At 35.0% G+C, this 18,347-nt stretch overlaps 1 protein-coding gene across 1 annotated transcript in view; it reads left to right on the forward strand.

Annotated features, from left to right (window-relative positions):
• The first annotated feature begins 200 nt into the window (after positions 1–200).
• Fam3c (FAM3 metabolism regulating signaling molecule C) overlaps positions 201–18,347 on the forward strand; it is a 37,116-nt gene continuing 18,969 nt past the window's right edge. The window contains exons 1-5 of the mRNA XM_010635342.3: positions 201–318; positions 1,363–1,417; positions 5,894–5,998; positions 11,194–11,223; positions 12,125–12,248. Coding sequence (XP_010633644.1) covers positions 1,405–1,417; positions 5,894–5,998; positions 11,194–11,223; positions 12,125–12,248 — 272 coding nt within the window. The 5' untranslated portion in view covers positions 201–318; positions 1,363–1,404. The remainder of the gene's footprint in view (positions 319–1,362; positions 1,418–5,893; positions 5,999–11,193; positions 11,224–12,124; positions 12,249–18,347) is intronic.

Here is an 18,347-nt window from a genome sequence, read left to right on the forward strand (position 1 = left end):
AGGCAAAGTTCAATTTCACTGGAAGCCAAAGAGGATTTATAACCTGTTGGAATTTCCATTTGAAAAGACAAGGGCTTTTTTCTGCTTTTCTGTGATGGCTGGTAGATACTTCAGTATTTCTTGTTAACTTTTAGTATTTTCCTAGCTTTTGGCTAAGTAGTATTAAAAGATATATAATATTGACTTTTCCTGTTACATAGAAGCTGTTCAAATAACTAACAAAGGAAGGAAATCAGTAATGAACAACTTATTTAAATGTTTGACGACCCCGCTTCAGAATAGATTGTGCAGAGGAAAGAGCCAGCACTGAAAGCACTGGTGAGAAGACTGGATGTAAGGGGTGTATCATTGTTTTTACTAATCCTGTGAATTACTAGATCAGACATCAACATTGAAATGCAAGTATCAAAATACAGTATCGTTATTGTTTTTTTGTTTTGTTTTGTTTTCAGTTTTTTGAGACAGGGTCTCACTATGTAGTTGAGACTGACCTGGAACTCACTGTGTAGCACAGGCTGGTCTCCAACTCACAGCAATCCTCCTGCTTCAGCCTCCCAAGTGCTGGGATTACAGGCGTGTGCCACCACACCCAGCTCTATAGTATCATTATTGTCAGTTTAACCTTTAGAGTAGGTTGATGTGGCTGTGGAAGCTGTCCAGCTAAATATGGACATGGCTTTATTATCAGATTTTTCCATTTTATTTTTTTAATTTCACCTGTTATTTTGTAGGAGAGAAACATGCATAGGCATGCTAGTTTTTTGTAGCATGTTTTCCTGTGGTAACACTGAAGAACAATTTCTTCATTTGATGTATTATTCTATCAATAATGACAATTGCTGGAATATTTGAAATTGTAATTTTATATTTCTGTATTTATTATTTTGCAAATATAAACTGAAAAAATCTGAAGAGAACCCATTGCTGTGAACGCTTATGGCAGTGATACCTGAATTCTGTAATATCAGAAATTAAATAGAATCATGTATTGGTGTGAACTGACTGTCCTAAACTCTTGCCCCATTTCTGCAATAATTGTTTCCATGAATACATGAACAGCTTAATTTCTTTGAACCTTATCTGCAAATTGGAAGTTTGGAACTTGTCAGAAGTTCCTTGAAGATGCATTGTCACTGAGAGTAATAAGGTATTATCTTGTGGTCACACGCTCAATGGCAGGTTTTTTCATTTGTTCATTCAGTTAGGGAGCTGAGGAAACAGCCATGTAGGACACAGACCTCCAGATATGTCATGACATTTGCTTAATTACTGCTTAATGCCTACATTTCAAATCAAACTCAGTCAAAAGAAGTATATTCAATCTAGAATTAATGATGTTTATGCTTTTTCTTTTGATTTTAGGAGCTTATTTAATGAAAAGTGCCCTAGACTGAAAAACCAAACATGAGGGTAGCAGGTAAGCTATTTAATCCATGGATATAATTTTGACTTTTGGGGAAACTATTTATAATGTCTAAAGGAGCAGGTAAATGGTGTTTCTTTATATTGAGTACAGAGCTAGAATAAGTTAATGTTAAGTGAAATAAATCAGACACACAAGCTTATATATTGCATGAGAAACCCAAATTGTAAATAAAGAGCAAAATAAAAGATAACAGGAAGTAGGGAGATAGATCTTTCTCAGTTGAGAAGATCAAGAGATGCAGAGGGAGGGGAAGGGGGTGAAAAAGGAATTAAGATTTGCTATGTACATGTACCAACTCCAAACAAGGAATGTAATAATATACTTACTGCAAACATAGACTAATAAAAAATAATTCTTTAATCTTAATTTTTTTAGGTAGTTAGCAAAACACATATTGGATGTTTAGTAAGAATTTTGTAAAGTTTTAGTGACATTTGAAATTTCAGTAAATATTCTAAGTTCTGTTTTTAATATTTATTTCTTATACATTAAGTTGTTTGCTTAGTGTGATATATAAAGTTCCCATATGAAGAATGGTTTTGATAGCACACGGAAGGTGATTTTTGTTTTTGCAAAGGTATAGCCTCTCGAGAAAAATGAGTTCTAAAGTTTAAAAGTTTAAATCTCCCATATAACATTATAACTAAAGTGTGCAGAGGATTCACTAAAATGTATATGTGCATAGTTGAATCTGTGAAGTTATGTTTAGGACTTTAATCTCTTCCTGAAGCAGCTTTTTTTTGGTACTGGGGTTCGAACTCGGGTCCTTGGGCTTGTGAGGCAGGCAGCGGAACCACTGAACTAAAACCTGCTACCCTCATGTTTGGTTTTTCAGTCTAGGGCACTTTTCATTAAATAAGCTCCTAAACCCTGAGCCCCTGCAGTGTATTTTAAAAAATGAAAAAAATAAATGTAAGGTAGTTATCTTTAAGACATTTCAAAAAGACCGATGTATAGTTACATGGATAACCTCTTCCTACCTGTAGGAAATTGTTTCTCCCACACTTCTAGTAAAGGCCTAAAGAAATGCATGGTTTACAAAGGAATTTCTACTAAATATGTGCCCAGTATGGAAGGTGATTTGTAGTTTCTCAAAATCAAGATAATTGGTCTTTTAATTTTTTTCACTGGGAAGCTAAATTATTTTCTTAAAGAAGTGTCTTTTAAAAATGCCTAATGGGGAAGTAAACAAACAGATCTTCGTAATTTGGTCATAATTGTATAGTCAGGCAAGTTGATCAAACACCATGATTATTAAACAGATGTAATTGAAGGTTGTTACTAATGCTTTTGTGAAAATTAAAAAAACTGGATCTCTTTGCCATGAAGTTACAAAACATCTTTTAAAAAGTAATTGTACAATTGTTGAAGAAAAGTCTTCCCAGAAACCACAAGCTTGTTTGTGGTTTAAAAACACATGCAATGTCTTATTTTGAATGGTCTTTGAGTATATCAGGACTATTTAGGATTTTATATCTCTCTAGATGATTTAAAGTACATTATTTAGGCATGGTGTCTCGAAAAGCAAGTTTCTATTTGACCCATAATTCTAACTGTTCTAGTTTAACTTTATCATCTAGTTCGTTTTTCAGATTCTGACAATTAATGCCCAGGTTATTTGATGGATAATTATATACTAAGGGCTTATTTTATGTTTGGCACTATTCCAAGTGTAGATCTTGAGGGAACTGCCTTAGTGAACAAATAGGGAAGATTAGTTGCTAGTTTATTGATTTTAACAAATTATTACCTTCTATTTAAAAAAAAAATACCTGATTTCTTTGAAGTATCCATATATCTGTTACTCTTACATATATCTGTTACTCTGATGTTTATGCTGTATGGTTTGTGAAAAACAGTAATACCTGCTTTCCAGGGCTAGAAAGAAAAAGGGATTTCCTAAAAGGTTCAGAATGGGAATTGTGTGGTGTGTTACATTGTCTTCTAAATCCACAATTGAATATTGGTTCTGAATCAGGCCAGCTTTCTAGAAGATCTTCCAGAACAAATTCCAAAACAATGCTAGTTTCTCTATCTTTAGCTTTTCTTTTTCTTAGAGCTTTTGTTTCTTCCTGGTTCTGCTGTTGGTTCAGTGAATAGGTCTTGATGTAAGTGCTGCCATTTTCTAGTTCTAGGAAGGTAATACAAAATTTTAGCCTCCTTTTCTGTATTTATAAAATGAAAGTAATATTTGAAAAGCTGTGTAAAGTGAGATTGTGCCACTATAAAGCTCTACAGTGGGCACTCAGTAGATGGTATATACACCGCCTTAGTGATTTTCTCATTGCTGGGACACGGTTCCCGACACCTACAACTCAAAGGAAGAGCGGTTTGGTTTGGTTCATGTTTTCAGCCCATTGTCAGCTGGCTCCAAAGCAGAAGTGGAAGTGTCCCGCCTAAGAAAGCTGCTCACGTCATAGTCATAGTGGCTGGAAAGCAACGAGAGAAGGGCAGAGTCAGGGAGGGAGATGACCCTTCCAGGTCTTGCCCTAAATGATCCACCTCCAGCCAGGCCCCGCCTTGAACAGAACTCTCAGCTGCCTAAACTCATTAGTGAACAAATCCACTGATGGGCACAGTGCCCTCATGAGCCAGCTGCCTTTCAAAAGCCCAACCCTGAGCACATGAGAGTTTGGGGGACGTTGTGGATCTAAACCATAACACGTACTATATAAAAGTATATATATATATATATATGTTTTTCTAACTTTTTATTTGGCTCTGGTGTAATTTGTAAAAAAATTAGACTAGAAATTTATAAATATGATTTTAAAAAAATTATTTTAATATCTCCCACATTCAACCATAAGTTTCACATTTCTGCTTTATGGGCAGACAAGGAAAGGTTATCTTTGGTTACACATTCTCATAATTGCCAGAAAATAAGATGGTCTTACTAGCTTGCAGTATATTATCTTCAAGCTGTGGTCTTAAATGACCAAGAAAAATATTCCACCTGTTATTGTTCATCTCTTTATCAAAGAGTTGTTGATGGTATTACTGTACATGCACCACTTGGCTACATCTTGGTGGAAAGGGTGAATTTTATGCTTTTATACAATAAAATGTAGGTAGCTTGTAGTTGCTCCTCAAGATGTAAGGTAGAAAAATGGAGGAGAGAGGCTGGGATGGATTAATGGTTATAGTTCCTTGTTGTCACATTGTTACAGTGATAGAATTTTTTTAAAGCTTTAACTTTTAGAGCCATTTTGAATTCACAGCAAAATTGAAAGTACAGACTTTTACCATTTACTTTCTATTCCGTATCCACCGCATGTATAGCCATTAATAGAGTGTTTCTAAATAGCAGTGAGTAGGCTTTGAGGAGCTGCTGCTTCTCCACGTTCTCAGCCTTACAGAGCATCATCAGTTCATTCCCTTCCTTCGCCTGTAAGGATGCAGTCAGTTCTTTTCAGGTTTGTGAAATTAAAATGAGCATACTTATATTTTGTTCCTCCTTAATAAATTGAGCTTGCTATTTTTTTCTAAAGAATGAAATAATTCAGTGTTAGAATGGAGTATTATGCAAACCTCTCGGCTTTGTTAGGATTCCTGGATTTCGGTCCTTGTGCTGCCACTAATTTATCTGTAATCCTGGGTGATCACCACACTTCTAGGCCTTTTTTGCTTTAAGAAAGTGAGATGAATGCTGGTCTTTTTACCTCCTACTTTTTTCTCTTCCTTTTTGCAGTACCACTGAGCTACATAACCAGCCCTTTACCTTTTACATCAATATAAATTATGGAAAGGGGAATGGAATTTTATAAACATATATTAGTGTTGTTCCTGAATAAGCTAGTGATATACCTCTGAGATCATAAGCTTAAGAGGAAGATATTTTTTGCTGATGTTTTTCTATTTCTTATCTTGTACTTTGTCCTTTACCTGATCTGATAAGCATTGGAGAAAAAGCATAAGAGAGAATTCATGTTAGGCAATAATGTAAGTGATAACTGTTTGTAAGGCACTCATAAGTAAAGATATAAAGGTATTAAAGATGAGGCATCTACCCTCGTGGAGCTCATCATATAACTGTGTTATAAAATATAAGATAGATGCCAAATTAAGTGCTCCCGGATTGGAAGGCCTATCCTAATTTAAGTATTAAATAGGAAGACTTTGTTCTTTGCCAAGCCATGAGTGATATAGCTAGAGATATGTTAGTAAACCTGTTACATTTCACTTGAGAACTGGCGGCTTAGTGGATGTCTTGGCCTTAATATCCCCAGAAAGTCCAGTGTTTCACAGCATCTCTGTATAGTGTTACCCTTTATATTTGGAAAGGACTAGGAATTGCATCATGAAATAAACTCAGCCTTGACATTTTTATGTAGCCAGCTAGGAACTGATAATAGGTAAGGTTTTTTGCATGTAAAAGTACACAGTCTTAAAGAAACTTAGTTAAAATGCGTACAAAAATTCTGTGGGCTGAAGACTCATGGTAAACTATTTATGCTTTTTATCTAGGAGCTGCAAAGTTGGTGGTAGCTGTGGCAGTATTTTTACTGACATTTTATGTTATTTCTCAAGTATTTGAAATAAAAATGGATGCAAGTTTAGGAAATCTATTTGGTAAGTTTCACTTTTTTCTCTTTTTATACATTATTTTTAATGTGATTGTCTAAATTTTTATCAACTCTCAACAAACATTGATTCACTGCTGTTTAGCCTGTCTAGAAAAATAACTATATCAGTAAAGGTGATTTGTTAGACTATTCTGAAATGGGTAAGAAGTCTTAGAATTTAATAAAAAGTAATGAATCTTCTATTCAATACTTTGAACATATTTTGAAAGACTGTTTTATACCTAGTAAGAGACATTAATCATGGTTTCTAAATGCACAGTCTAGAAGATAAAACACCCATGAATTTAAATTTTGGCTGCTGGAAAACTTAGACCCCAAAATAGTCATTACCAAGTGATTAGGAGTCACAATAATGCATTTTAAATATTGGTCATTGAAATTCATATGACTTTTTTGTCCTTATTTTCTTTTGTGACTATTTTTGGTATCCATTCATTTAATGTTTCTGTATTATAAGGCAGTCTTTAACAAAATCCGTAAGTTAATGAAATGGAATCAATTTAATTTTATTTTAGAGAGTTGTATATCTACCTAATGTGTCTTTCTAGTCTGTAAGTATATCATTATGAGAATTAATGTTTATCTATTAAAGTGAGAAATACTTATATTTAACTAAACCTCTATATAAAATTAATTGAGTTTCTTCTGGAGAGATTTATGCCTTCATGTTTGAATTTAGAGAAGTTACTGATACTTTCCATAAATCTTATGTTGAGTAAATTTTGGCTGCAGTGTTAAGATGTTAAAAATTAAGCATGAAAAGTGAAATTGTAAAACTTAACAGTATTTTGGCCTAATAAGCATAATTGAATGAAAGAACTTTGAGATCTCTGGATTAGTGAGCTTTGCTTTGCATGAATTAATACTTGGGAGGGATCCTTCTGTGTGTCTTCCCACCAGAGCAAGGGTAGTAACATCTTAGTGCTTCACCCTGCATTAACACTGAGTCTGGCAGATAGAAGTACTGATTGAGTTTAAATGATAATTGAGAATTCAGATTTTTTTGTGAGAAAGAAGTGTATTTCCAAAGTGGAAAATGAGGGATAGTCAGCTGAAAACAAATGCTGAATACTTTAACTAGGATAACTGTCTCTCCTGATTTTCATTTACATTTTTCCTAATGTTAAGTACTTGCAAGGTTTTACAGTGTGCATTTTAGCTATTTAATTTAGGCACTCTTAGGGCAGATGCATGTTTTGATGTCATAAATGAAGTAGTGTATTATATTTATAAAACCTTAGTATATTCCAATCTGTTGGGTTAGTGAAAATTTGATTTGTGGAGTTTTATTTTATTTTCAGACTATTATCAAAATGAATTGTGTGTTATGTTCTGTGATTTGTTTAGCATCTAGCTTAATTTATCAAAGGGAAGAAGTTTAGCCCAGTTTGGGATGGTTTCTGTGATCAGTATTCCAGGTGCCTATAAGATTAACTAGTTCTTTTAGTGGCAAGTTTTCTATTTTTCTCACTTGCTGATATGACAGCTTACTTGATACTTGATAGCTTCTGTAAATCATTATGATCCAGGTTTATTATGTAGTATTTTAGAAAATTAAATTTATTATTCAAATTAGTTGAAATTACAAGGTAAGTGATGATTTTTTTTTTTAAACAATATTTTAGTCTGGGTTCAGCGGTAGAGCATATGCTTAGCAGGTGTGAGGCCCTGGCTTCAATCCCCAGCACCAAAAAACAAACACAAAATGCAAACCTACAAACGAAACAAACAAAAAACTTTTTTTAACAAAATATTTTTGAGAATTGTGAAGTTATATACATTTCTAAGAGATACTCAGACCCAGGCATGGTGATACTTGCATGTAGGCCTGCCACTCAGGAGGAGGAGGCGAGAGGATTGTTGAGTGTGCAGCCAGCTTGGACTATGAAGCAAGTTCAAGGCTAGCCTGGACTGCATAGCAAACACTGTGTCAAAAAAAAAAAAGTACTCAGAGATTCTGCATGCCCTTTACTTGGTTTCTCCTGTTGGTAAAATCATGGAAACTATAATGTATTATCCCAGCCAGGATGTGAACATGGATACACTTCACCAGACTTATTTATGATTGTGATTTAGTGTAATGTTAGTTTTCAGCATGTGCACTTAGCTATTAAATGTATAGAACTCAAGTCTAAATTATTTTTGCATGTTTTGCAGTGAATATTTAGTTTTATGGGTTGATTTATTTTTATCCCGTGAAATTTAAATCCTTGGCAAGTAGTATATACATAAATTTCCTGAGGCATTATTAAAAACTAAAGTACAAAATAGTTCTGATTCATTAGCCTTATTGAAAGACGTTCACGGATACAACTAAATCAGAAAGATTTGTTATTGCTCCTTGAAGTGAGAAGTTGTAAGTATCAAAAGAAATTAAGGACTAAAGCTATCAGAGTTTGAAGAATAAATGCTGCATAAGAGGAAGGGGTTTGGTGCCTGTGTGTTATGCCTACACTCATGACATCCTCTATGATGGAAAGTAATTTACCTGTTTGGTTCCAGCTGCTAACCTTTTCAGAATGATAGGCCTCGTTTTGATGAGTATAGGGTAACAGTGAAGTTTCATCTGTAAAGAAGTCCTTCTTGAGAAGGACATCTTGCTCCCCCCTTCTTACACTTACACAAAATAAATGGAAGTGATGATGTGTACTTGAAAGTTTTCTGATTAACAAACCGATTTCCCAAAAATTGTATCTCAATAAAGTTATGTCTCATTCTTTTTCCTTTGACTTGTTTCCTTTGGCTGTTTTCACACTTCAAATTTTACCAGCAAGCTAACGTGACCATTTTATTTATTTATTTTTTTCCGGTACGGGATTGAACTCAGGACTTTGCACTGGTCAGAGAGGCATATGCCACCTAGCTATATCCCCAGCCCTCTTGACCATTTTAGAAAGTCCATTGTGATTTTCCTTCTATCTGCTTTACTTTAGCCACTCCAGGTTTCTAAGTTTCTTGGTCTCTGGTCATCATTTGATAACTGAAGGACTGATCTATTTCCTAATTTTCCAGTTTATATTTTAATCCCAGTTTCTCTTTGCAGTCAGCCTCTATGCTATTCCATTTGTATCTTCAAAAGAGTTCTTAACATTAGCAAGTCCTGCAGAGTTCAACATATATCCCCACCCTTGTATCCTTCCTCTTGCAAACATCTTCAGCACAAAGAAGATATGAATGCTTTAATATTTAGTGGCCTTGTGAATGAATAGCCAGATGCTTTTAAAGTCAAATCCCTGACCAGTATCCTGATTCCTCCTCTCCAGCACTCCTGCATCTGGTCCTTTCTCAAGCCCTGTCAGTGGTTTCCTTAGTTGTTCTGAGTCTACTTTTTTCAAACCCACAGTCAGTACCTTTCATATTTTCTTCCTATCCTTTTTTTTATCTGGATTACTTCAGCAGTGTAATTGACAGCTCACCTTCTCTACTCTTGAACCCTCTTCAGTCAAAGTGTTTGTTCTAAAGGCTCCTTGTCCTTCTTCCTGCTCCTGGCAGGACTAGCAGTTTTTTGAATGACCTCAACATTCCCATTTTCAGAGGTGGTCCAGTATGAGTTTGAGTGCCACATGAGAGGCAGCTTTAGAACCTAGCTCTGCAATTACTATGACCTAGAACGGGTCAAGTTGGTAAACTGTGTGGTCTCAATCTTTTTATCTTTAAAGAAAAAATTACAGTCAAATCTATAGTAGAGGGAGACTCACCATGTACGAATGAGCTGTCTAATCTTAACTCTGCTCTGCTCCCGGTCTTCCCAGTATCTTACTGCCATAGATGAGGTAGACCAGAGTTGTGTTCTCAACACTGCTACTTTCTAGAAATTATAAAACTTGAGCCAGGTAATGCCTGTATTCAGGACCTAGTGAAGTTGAGAATTCCCAGTCCTTATGCCTCCTGGGCTTTAGTTTTCTCATTTGTAAAAGTAAGATCATTCGATAAAATCTCTGTTATTATGTTTCCCCTTTTATAATGTAATCATGGAAAATGACATAATTAAGAAAATTGAAAGAATGAACCCCTGTAATCCCAACAACTAAATTTACCAACTTTTCATGGTTTTTGTTTGTTTGTTTGTTTTCTTCAAGTCTGTGTCCTTATGCAGAAATATTTTTAGTATTTAAAGTTAGGGTATGGATAAACTTTGTTTTCTACTTTATTTCATATATTAAACTTTTCCCACATTAGTTATTATAGTACTTTATGATTTATTAAAGTCATAAAGTGCATAGTATTCTAGTGACTGCAATGTTAGGTGAATGGGGCTTTACTTGGTCATTTTCCTTCTTTTGAACATTTAGATACTATCTAAATGGTAACTTTTTTTTTTTTTTGCAGTTTGAATGTTAACAGGAAATTCACAATATCAAAAATAGTACAGAAATAAAAACTAAGTGGCTACATATAGTCAGACAGCTGGTTAACATTTATCACACTGCATACTTATTAGTCAAATCAGGAAATGGGTGTTGACAATACTTTGATGCTCTGAGATATAATTTCCCAGACTGGGACCAGAAGTTGGTGCTTAGAGAGAGTACTACCTGTAATTGTGACGTATGACCAGGTTGAGATCTACTACATTCATGTTAAGGTTTGACCTTGTGGCTTCCTTGAGCCTGGTGAACTCTTTGTAATGACCTTTTTAAAAAATATTACTCTTATACTTAATTCATTTCTATTTTTGAGAAATTAAAGCTCCCTACTCCTTACCATCCCCTTCTTTTCCATCCTCTGATTTTTTTGTTCTAACCTAACCAACAAGTTGGATTTATATATATTCTCTGGAACTTTATATGCGTATGTACTCAATATCATAGCAGTTATAACTTTTAGTACTGTAATTATTTAACAGGTAATATGTTAATAATCATTTGAAGATAAGTTTTGTAGAGCAATTTTCTAATTGGGATTTGAATTTGTAATAACTAAAATAACAAAGTATAAAGATAAAAATAAAATTTTCTACAGTAGTAATGTACTACTCTCCGTGATTCCTCCACATAATAGTTTATAATGAATTGTATAAAGTTAATTTATCTGAAGTGGTATTCATGTTTTACTTATTGTATACTGATTATTCAAACACCTATTTTCATAAGCCTTTTAGAAGCCCTAAATGTGTTTTCAAAATGGATACTTTCCAGTAGGTTTATTCTAACAAAAGTAACTTTCTTTTTTTTCCCTTAGCAAGGTCAGCCTTGGATACAGCTACACGTTGTAAGTAATTCCTGTTAATATTTTACAAATGTGTATTCATCTGTATTTTAGGCACACGATAATGTCTACTTAAGTCAGTGCTGATAGTTCAGTATAAGTAGAAACTTACTTGGAAATTGTGTCTTAAAGTTATGTGCCCGTAGGCTGGGGATGTAGCTCGGTGGTAGATCCTTAGTATAGTTTGTGTGATGCCCTGGGTTGAATCGTTAGAACCACCAAATAAAAGTGTAGGTAAATTTCTGTGGCTGCTATTTGGGCAGCTCAATATCATTGGTGGGTTTTTTGTGTGTTTTTTTGTTTTGTTTTGTTTTTTTGGTACTAGAGATCGAACTCAGGACCTTGTGCTTGCGAGGCAGGCAGCAGAACCACTGAGCTAAATCCCCGGCCCTATCATTGATATTTATTCATAGTGAATATTTTCTTCCACTAGTGCTTTTTAGGCCCACTACTATAAGCCCAGAAGGTAACAGAGTAAAAGGAGAATTTCTAGTTGAAGGTGGCTAAAGGGACATGAGTCTTTTTATTTATCCTTGAGGTAACTGGATTTTATGGATCTGCAGACTGGAAATGCAGAGTAACAATTTGAAACCTCCTGTACCCTAAAATTTAAAGATAAATTCAAGCATAAGTAGATATCTATATTAATTAAGAGTGTATAATATATACTTGGTCCCCTTATAACAGTTGTTAGCTTTTGACCCAGCAAGGTCTAGTTTTGTTACTGTGTTTTGTTAAAAACTTTGAAACCCTTATAGGGAAAAAAATTCTAGTATATATTTTAAAATATGTATATCAATGTTTTACATAATGCCTTTGTGGCTTGAGATGCAAAACAAATTGTAGAGTCTGTTAATTTGTGGCTTAACAACAGCAACAACAAAATGCTATTTGTCCCCTAAAGCTACGAAGCCTCCCAGATACAAATGCGGGATCTCAAAAGCTTGTCCTGAGAAACATTTTGCTTTTAAAATGGCAAGTGGAGCAGCCAATGTGGTGGGACCCAAAATCTGCCTGGAAGACAATGTGTAAGTGTGTGTTGATTGGCACTGTAAATTACAGCTAGTGGATCCTGATGGCTCAGGGAATCTTCTGAAAATGGACTGGACATGCTTTTACTAAAGGAAAGTGATTTTAATTGTCACAATTATTTTCACATGAATTTAAAGTTTTTATTTTGTATTAGCAAGTGACTAAGAATGCAGAATTTACCAGCTTTGTGTGCAGTGAGGAGTTTCTTCTGAGTGAATTCTCTAGAATTCTCATTGTCCTGTTTGCTAGGCATTAGACACATGTGGTTATTTAATTTTAATTATTGTACCCTAGGCAGGAAGTTAGTTCATTTAAATTGCACCTGTAATCCCAGCACTTGGGAGGCTGAGGCAGGAGGATCGCTGTGAGTTCAAGACCAACCTGGGCTACATAGTGAGTTCCAGGTCAGTCTCAACTATGTAGTGAGACCCTGTCTCAAAAAGCCAAAAAAAATAAAAAATGTTTAAAAAATTAATTAAAATTGAAAGCTCAGTGCCCAGTCACTGCACATTTCACATGTTCAGTAGTCAGGTGTGTCTCCTGCCCACCTGTTTGAACAACCCAGCTAGAGTCTTGTTGACAGCACTATTATGAATGATGAGCATTGTACCTTGCCAACTGGCATTTCTCATTTTTAATACTTATGTTCACTGCTACTTATTGAAATGTGAACTAAACCACAGGTCTTTTGCTACACAAACTCCTTGCTCCTGAGCTGGTTTCCCATGGTGAGATGCTGCACAAAGTAGATTTTATAAGCTTTTCGGAGTCCTGTTTCTTTGCCAGCAGCCACCTATGGTTTAAATCACTTCCTCTTAGATTGCAAACCCCGCTTCCACTTGCTTGCTTTTATACCTGGAGAGTTAAATACATGAGCACATTTAAATTTGATATGGAATAGTAAGACATTTAATTCTGTAGAATAAAGACTAAGTTGTTACTAAATATATTAAAGGAGTCTTACCTATACTAGGCAGTTTCTTCAAGACATTTTTGTATCTCTTCTTTTTAATGTAGAAACTCTTACATTTTTATCCTGGCTCCTTTTGCAGTGGGTTGGCTACGGAAGGTTGTTTTTCCTCATGGGATAAACTTTTCTTAAAACATTAAGAGCTTGAGCTAGATTATCAAGACCTCTGCTTACTTCCTTTTGAGTTTTTCTTCATGTTACTGGTGATGCATTTTTAACAAACTGCCTTGGTATCTCATTATACTAGCGTTGTTTTACCAATATGTAATAAGGCACTTGGGTTTTAGAAGTTTGTAGATTTTTAAAAAAATATTCCTATTTCCCATTTACCTCAGTTGGCTGCAGACTCCAAGTTTGATTCTAAATACAGTAGTAGGAAAAAAGCTCTTATCCTGAAAATTTTCCTTAGATGCCTACTCTCCCTCTTGACATAATGTAAGCTTAATACAAAGACGAGATCATTTTTTTTTTTTTTACTAGCAGATTTTCTCTTCAGAGATTATATAGGTGAAAAAGAAAAGTATGTAGATGATAAGCCTGATAAAGCAGTACTGGGCCTGAAGCCAGAGAATTTGTTTCTAGCCTGGTGAGCGAGTCATACAGAATTTATACTGTATCTCAGTTTCTTTAACCATAAAATTAAGTCTGGCCTCTAATCCATCCACATTTTAAGAAACATTCTGCCATTCCCATGAGAAATCAAATAATTGATGGGATTTTATAGCTAGGCTTCAGGCCATGAAGCTGGTCCCAGTATCAGGGCTGAGTAATTGGCCAGAGATCCCCAGTGGAGACACCTTGGGGACCCAGTCATAGTCCAGTGCCTTTTGCAGTATATTCTATTTCTAATCTTTAAAAGAAATTTTAAGTTTAAAGAATCTGAGTTTTCTGAGCATTATTCATTCACTTATTATTCATTGGACGTAGGCTTCAGTCTAGTAACTATGAGAGATGCTTGAAAAGTAAATGCAAGTAAGTGATTGTAAGTTGCAACAGCTGTGTAGGCATCCGTTGTGATACATACTGGTGGGAGTGAGTGAGATGAGGCGTCTACTGGAGTGAGGGTCAGAGAACAGATTCTGACGCAGTGTGTGTAGCAGGGAACTGTGGGATGAGAAGGAAGACAGCCGGCTGAAGAACGGACAGAAGGATGAGTGTGTCGGAGGACTGTACGATGGGAAACCTCTGGAGAAGTGGATAGGGCCAGGCCACGGAGGGACTTGTAGGCGGTGCAGATAATGAGTTGAATGTTTTTTCTGTGTCATGAAGTTGTTGAAAGTTTTCATACTCTGGCATGTTGTGATTTCATTTATGTTTAAAAAAATGATCTGCCCGCTGTGTGAAGTGTTTATGGAATAGAGAAAATATTGGGAAAACTGTTGCCAGTTACTGCTAGCTCTTTGATACTGCCTCCCTTTTGGGAACAGACTAGGGCACCCTCTAAAACAAATAAGTGGATAATAAAAATATGTAAGTGGAAATTTTTATATTTTCTTGTACCTGCTCTGAATACATGCAAATTACTTTGGAAACTGCTAATCTAGATCACTGTGTCTCCATAGGGGTGGTTTTGCTTCCCAGGGGACACTTTTCATTTGTCACAGCTGTGGAGGTGCTGCTCTGAGTCTGAGACGCTGTGCAGCAGTGTTTACTGTACAGTGAGCCCCTCCACAAGAACGACCAAGCCCATAATGTCATCATCTGCCAAGTACAAGAAACTGATAGAGACAAAAAGTGGTAATTAAGGTTAGGGTGTAGTTGTGATGTTACAAACAAGTGAAATTTATATGAAATTGATGTTATTTTTATTGTTAAGGACCAAGAGTTAAAGTCGACACATTATATTTACAAAATCACTTAAAATGTAACCAGATAAACAAGAAAAAAAAACATTCTCAACTCATGAGTAGCAAATCAAATTTTAAAAAGAGGAAGAAAGAAAAAAAAAGGAATGCAATTTGGCTTGTGAGCTCTAGTTTGCCAAGCCTGGCCTTAATATTTTAAGACATGGTAACTGTATTGTGTGATAAAAAATATGGTAAATACAGACTTTTTAAAAATTTTTATTTTAATAGGAAACCTACTGCTGTCAGTGTGTTTCCTCTCGCTTGGAGTACACTAATTCTGTCATTCTTACCACTTTGTGAAGTAGTCCTCTTTCATGATTGTCGTCAGTGGTACTGTAGTAGTTGCCTAGGTGGCCCACATCCATTCAAAGCATTTACCTTTTGTGGTCGTTCTGACTTTGGGGAGGATCCAGAAATCACAGTGCCAGATCTGGGGAGTAAGATGGATGGGGATACAGCACAGGATTGTAAGGGTACAGAAGAAGACCTCCAGAACAGCTTGAGAAAGTGATAAGAATGGTGGGATAAGTGTGTTCAAATGAAAGGTGGTAGTTATGCGAAGGATTAATGGCAATATATTTTTTACTATAATTTTTAAAAATTAAACGTTCATTGTGTATTTTTATAGTACCTCGTAGAAATTGTATCAGAAGATACAAACATATATAACTATTTCCTTTAAGTTTTTGCCTGGAGATGTAGGGGAAAGTGGGGACCTTTCATGTTCATAAGTGGGTTCTTTTGTTGTTACTATTTTTAGTTACAGGTCTTCCTGTTTTCATTTTTAAAAATTGATAAGCTGCTGCCCTCTTGTGGGAATCCTCTGTCATTGAGCTTCTTTTTTGCCTTCATTTCTTCATTTTATGATGGATTTGTTTATTAAACACAACAGCACACTGAGAGATGGATTTAATTTCTAACCCAACAAATTGATTATAGCTGTTGATGCTTAATATAAATGGTGGGGTTTACGTGCCTGATATATTTTTAAAATACATTAACGCATTTGAAATCCCCTTCTCTGTTGCAGCAGACCCAACACCTGTAATACAGCCTAATGTTTCTTATGTGTGTGCTCAAGACTAGGTCTTTCGCTTGAGCAGCACGGAGATGGGACTCATGTACCATACACTCGCTCCTGTAAAATATATAATCCATGTTTTTTAGTATTATTCATATGTTTTTGCAACCTCTTCTACAATCAAGTTTAAAACATTTTTATTCCTTGAGAGAAACTACTTTTTAGTTTTTGCCATTCTACTGCTTCCCACCCCAAAGCTAGTTTACTCCACTGACTACGAGTGGACTTTCTGCCTCTATAGATTTGCTTTGTTTTGGGTGTTTTACACAACTGATATTACACGTGGTTCTTTGTGATTGATTTCCTCACTTAGCATAATGTTTTCAAGTTTCATCCATGTTGTTGCCTAGCACTACATTCCTGGGCTGGGGATTTAGCTCAGTGGTTCTGCTGCCTGCCTCCTTGCAGGTCAAGGTCCTGAGTTCCATCCCCTGGTACCAAAATAAGCAAATAAACTTCATTCCTCTTATTGCTAAGTAATATTCTTTCTATGGATGGATAATATTACTTTTTGTTCACCTGTTTATTCATTGATAGACATTGTGTGTCCATTTATGACCTATTAATGAATGTTTTTATAATATTTGTGTACTAGTTTTTAGATGTGTTTTCATTTTTCTTTGTACTTGAGTACATTGTGGTTTGGATAGTAAATCTGTTTCATTGTTATAGGAACTGCCAGATTATTTTCCAAATTAGGTGGGCCAGTGTACTTTTTCAGGAGCACAGTATAAGAGCTACAGTTTTTCCATACTCTTGCCAGTATTTCTTACTATCTAACGTATTGATTATAGTCATCTTAGTAGCATTGTGATTTTGGTTTGCATTTCCCTGGTGATTGATGATATCTGTCATCTCTTTATGTGTTTCTGGCTATTATGTCTTTGGAGAAATAGCTATTCTCTTTATGGCTTTTTAATTTTCTTTATTAAGTTTTAATCTTTTGATTTTTTTAATATCTCTACTATCAATATCATTGTATTTAAAATAAGTTTCTTATAAACAACATGTAGTTGAGTCCTGTCTTAACCCATTATGTTAATTTCTATCTTTATTTGGAGTGTTTAAACTGTTTACACTGTAATAGTTATTGCTACATGAGGAATTAAGTTTGCCATTTTATATTCTTAATCTAATTTTGTTTCCATTTTATTGTGTTCATATGAATTTCATGAACATTTTTTTATTAAGTTTATTGGTACATTTTAGTTATACAATACAGTTACATTCATCACTGGGATCTTACACCTTTACAGGACTTATCTTGGTTCTCATTTTTCCCCATTTTCCTGGCCTCCCTGTACCCCCTCCACTTCCCTGTTTACAAAGACATTGTTTCCATGTTTTTCCTTTTCACATATTTCACATATCTTTTCCCTTTTTACTTTTGCTCTACCCCTCCCACTTCCTTTACTCTTTTAGACGTTTTCTTCCTATTACACAATATCAGCTGTATATTTTGATCCTTATTTACCCTTTTAGTTTTTCACATCAGAGAAACTATTTTTTTTTCTTTTTATTGAGTTTATTGGTACAATCTAGGTATACAATACAGTTACATTCATAATTGGGATCTTGTACCTTTACATAATAGGGCTTGATTCTCATTTTTTCCCCTTGTCCCTCCCCTCCCTTCACCCCCCCATCCCCTCCCCATTTACAAACACTTTATTTCCATTTTTTCAATTTCTCATATTTTTTTCCTCTCCCCTATTACCTTTCCCCCACCCTTCCCACTTTCCGTACACCTTTAACCCTTTACTTCCTATTTCACATTATTAATTATCTCATTAGGGTCTTGTGTACTATTACAGTTTTTCACACCAGAGAAACTATTCGGTATTTCAGTTAAATCTCTGTATGAACATTAAAAATAGGAATAGGGAATCCTAAAATAAAACTAAAAAGGAAAGTAAAAGAGAAAAGGCAATGACGTAAGATTAAAATAATCCTTAATTCTGGAGATGAAAAATGGTCCCTGAACATATTTAAATTGCTTCTTGCTCTTATAGTCTTATCTTATTCTTTTTTTCATTATTTAGAGAATACTTTATTAGTTTCTGTAATCAAACCCACGTAGATATGACCTTACATATTTAGTATGATGTGTTACCCCTGTACACATGGAAAAAAATAAATAAAAATAAAAAAATTAACATTTCTAGACCAATATGGCTGTCCATTTCTGTACAATGCC

Source organism: Fukomys damarensis, unplaced genomic scaffold, assembly GCF_012274545.1.
Source record: "Fukomys damarensis isolate Sample0158 unplaced genomic scaffold, DMR_v1.0_HiC HiC_scaffold_4, whole genome shotgun sequence".
Lineage (NCBI taxonomy): Eukaryota > Metazoa > Chordata > Mammalia > Rodentia > Bathyergidae > Fukomys > Fukomys damarensis.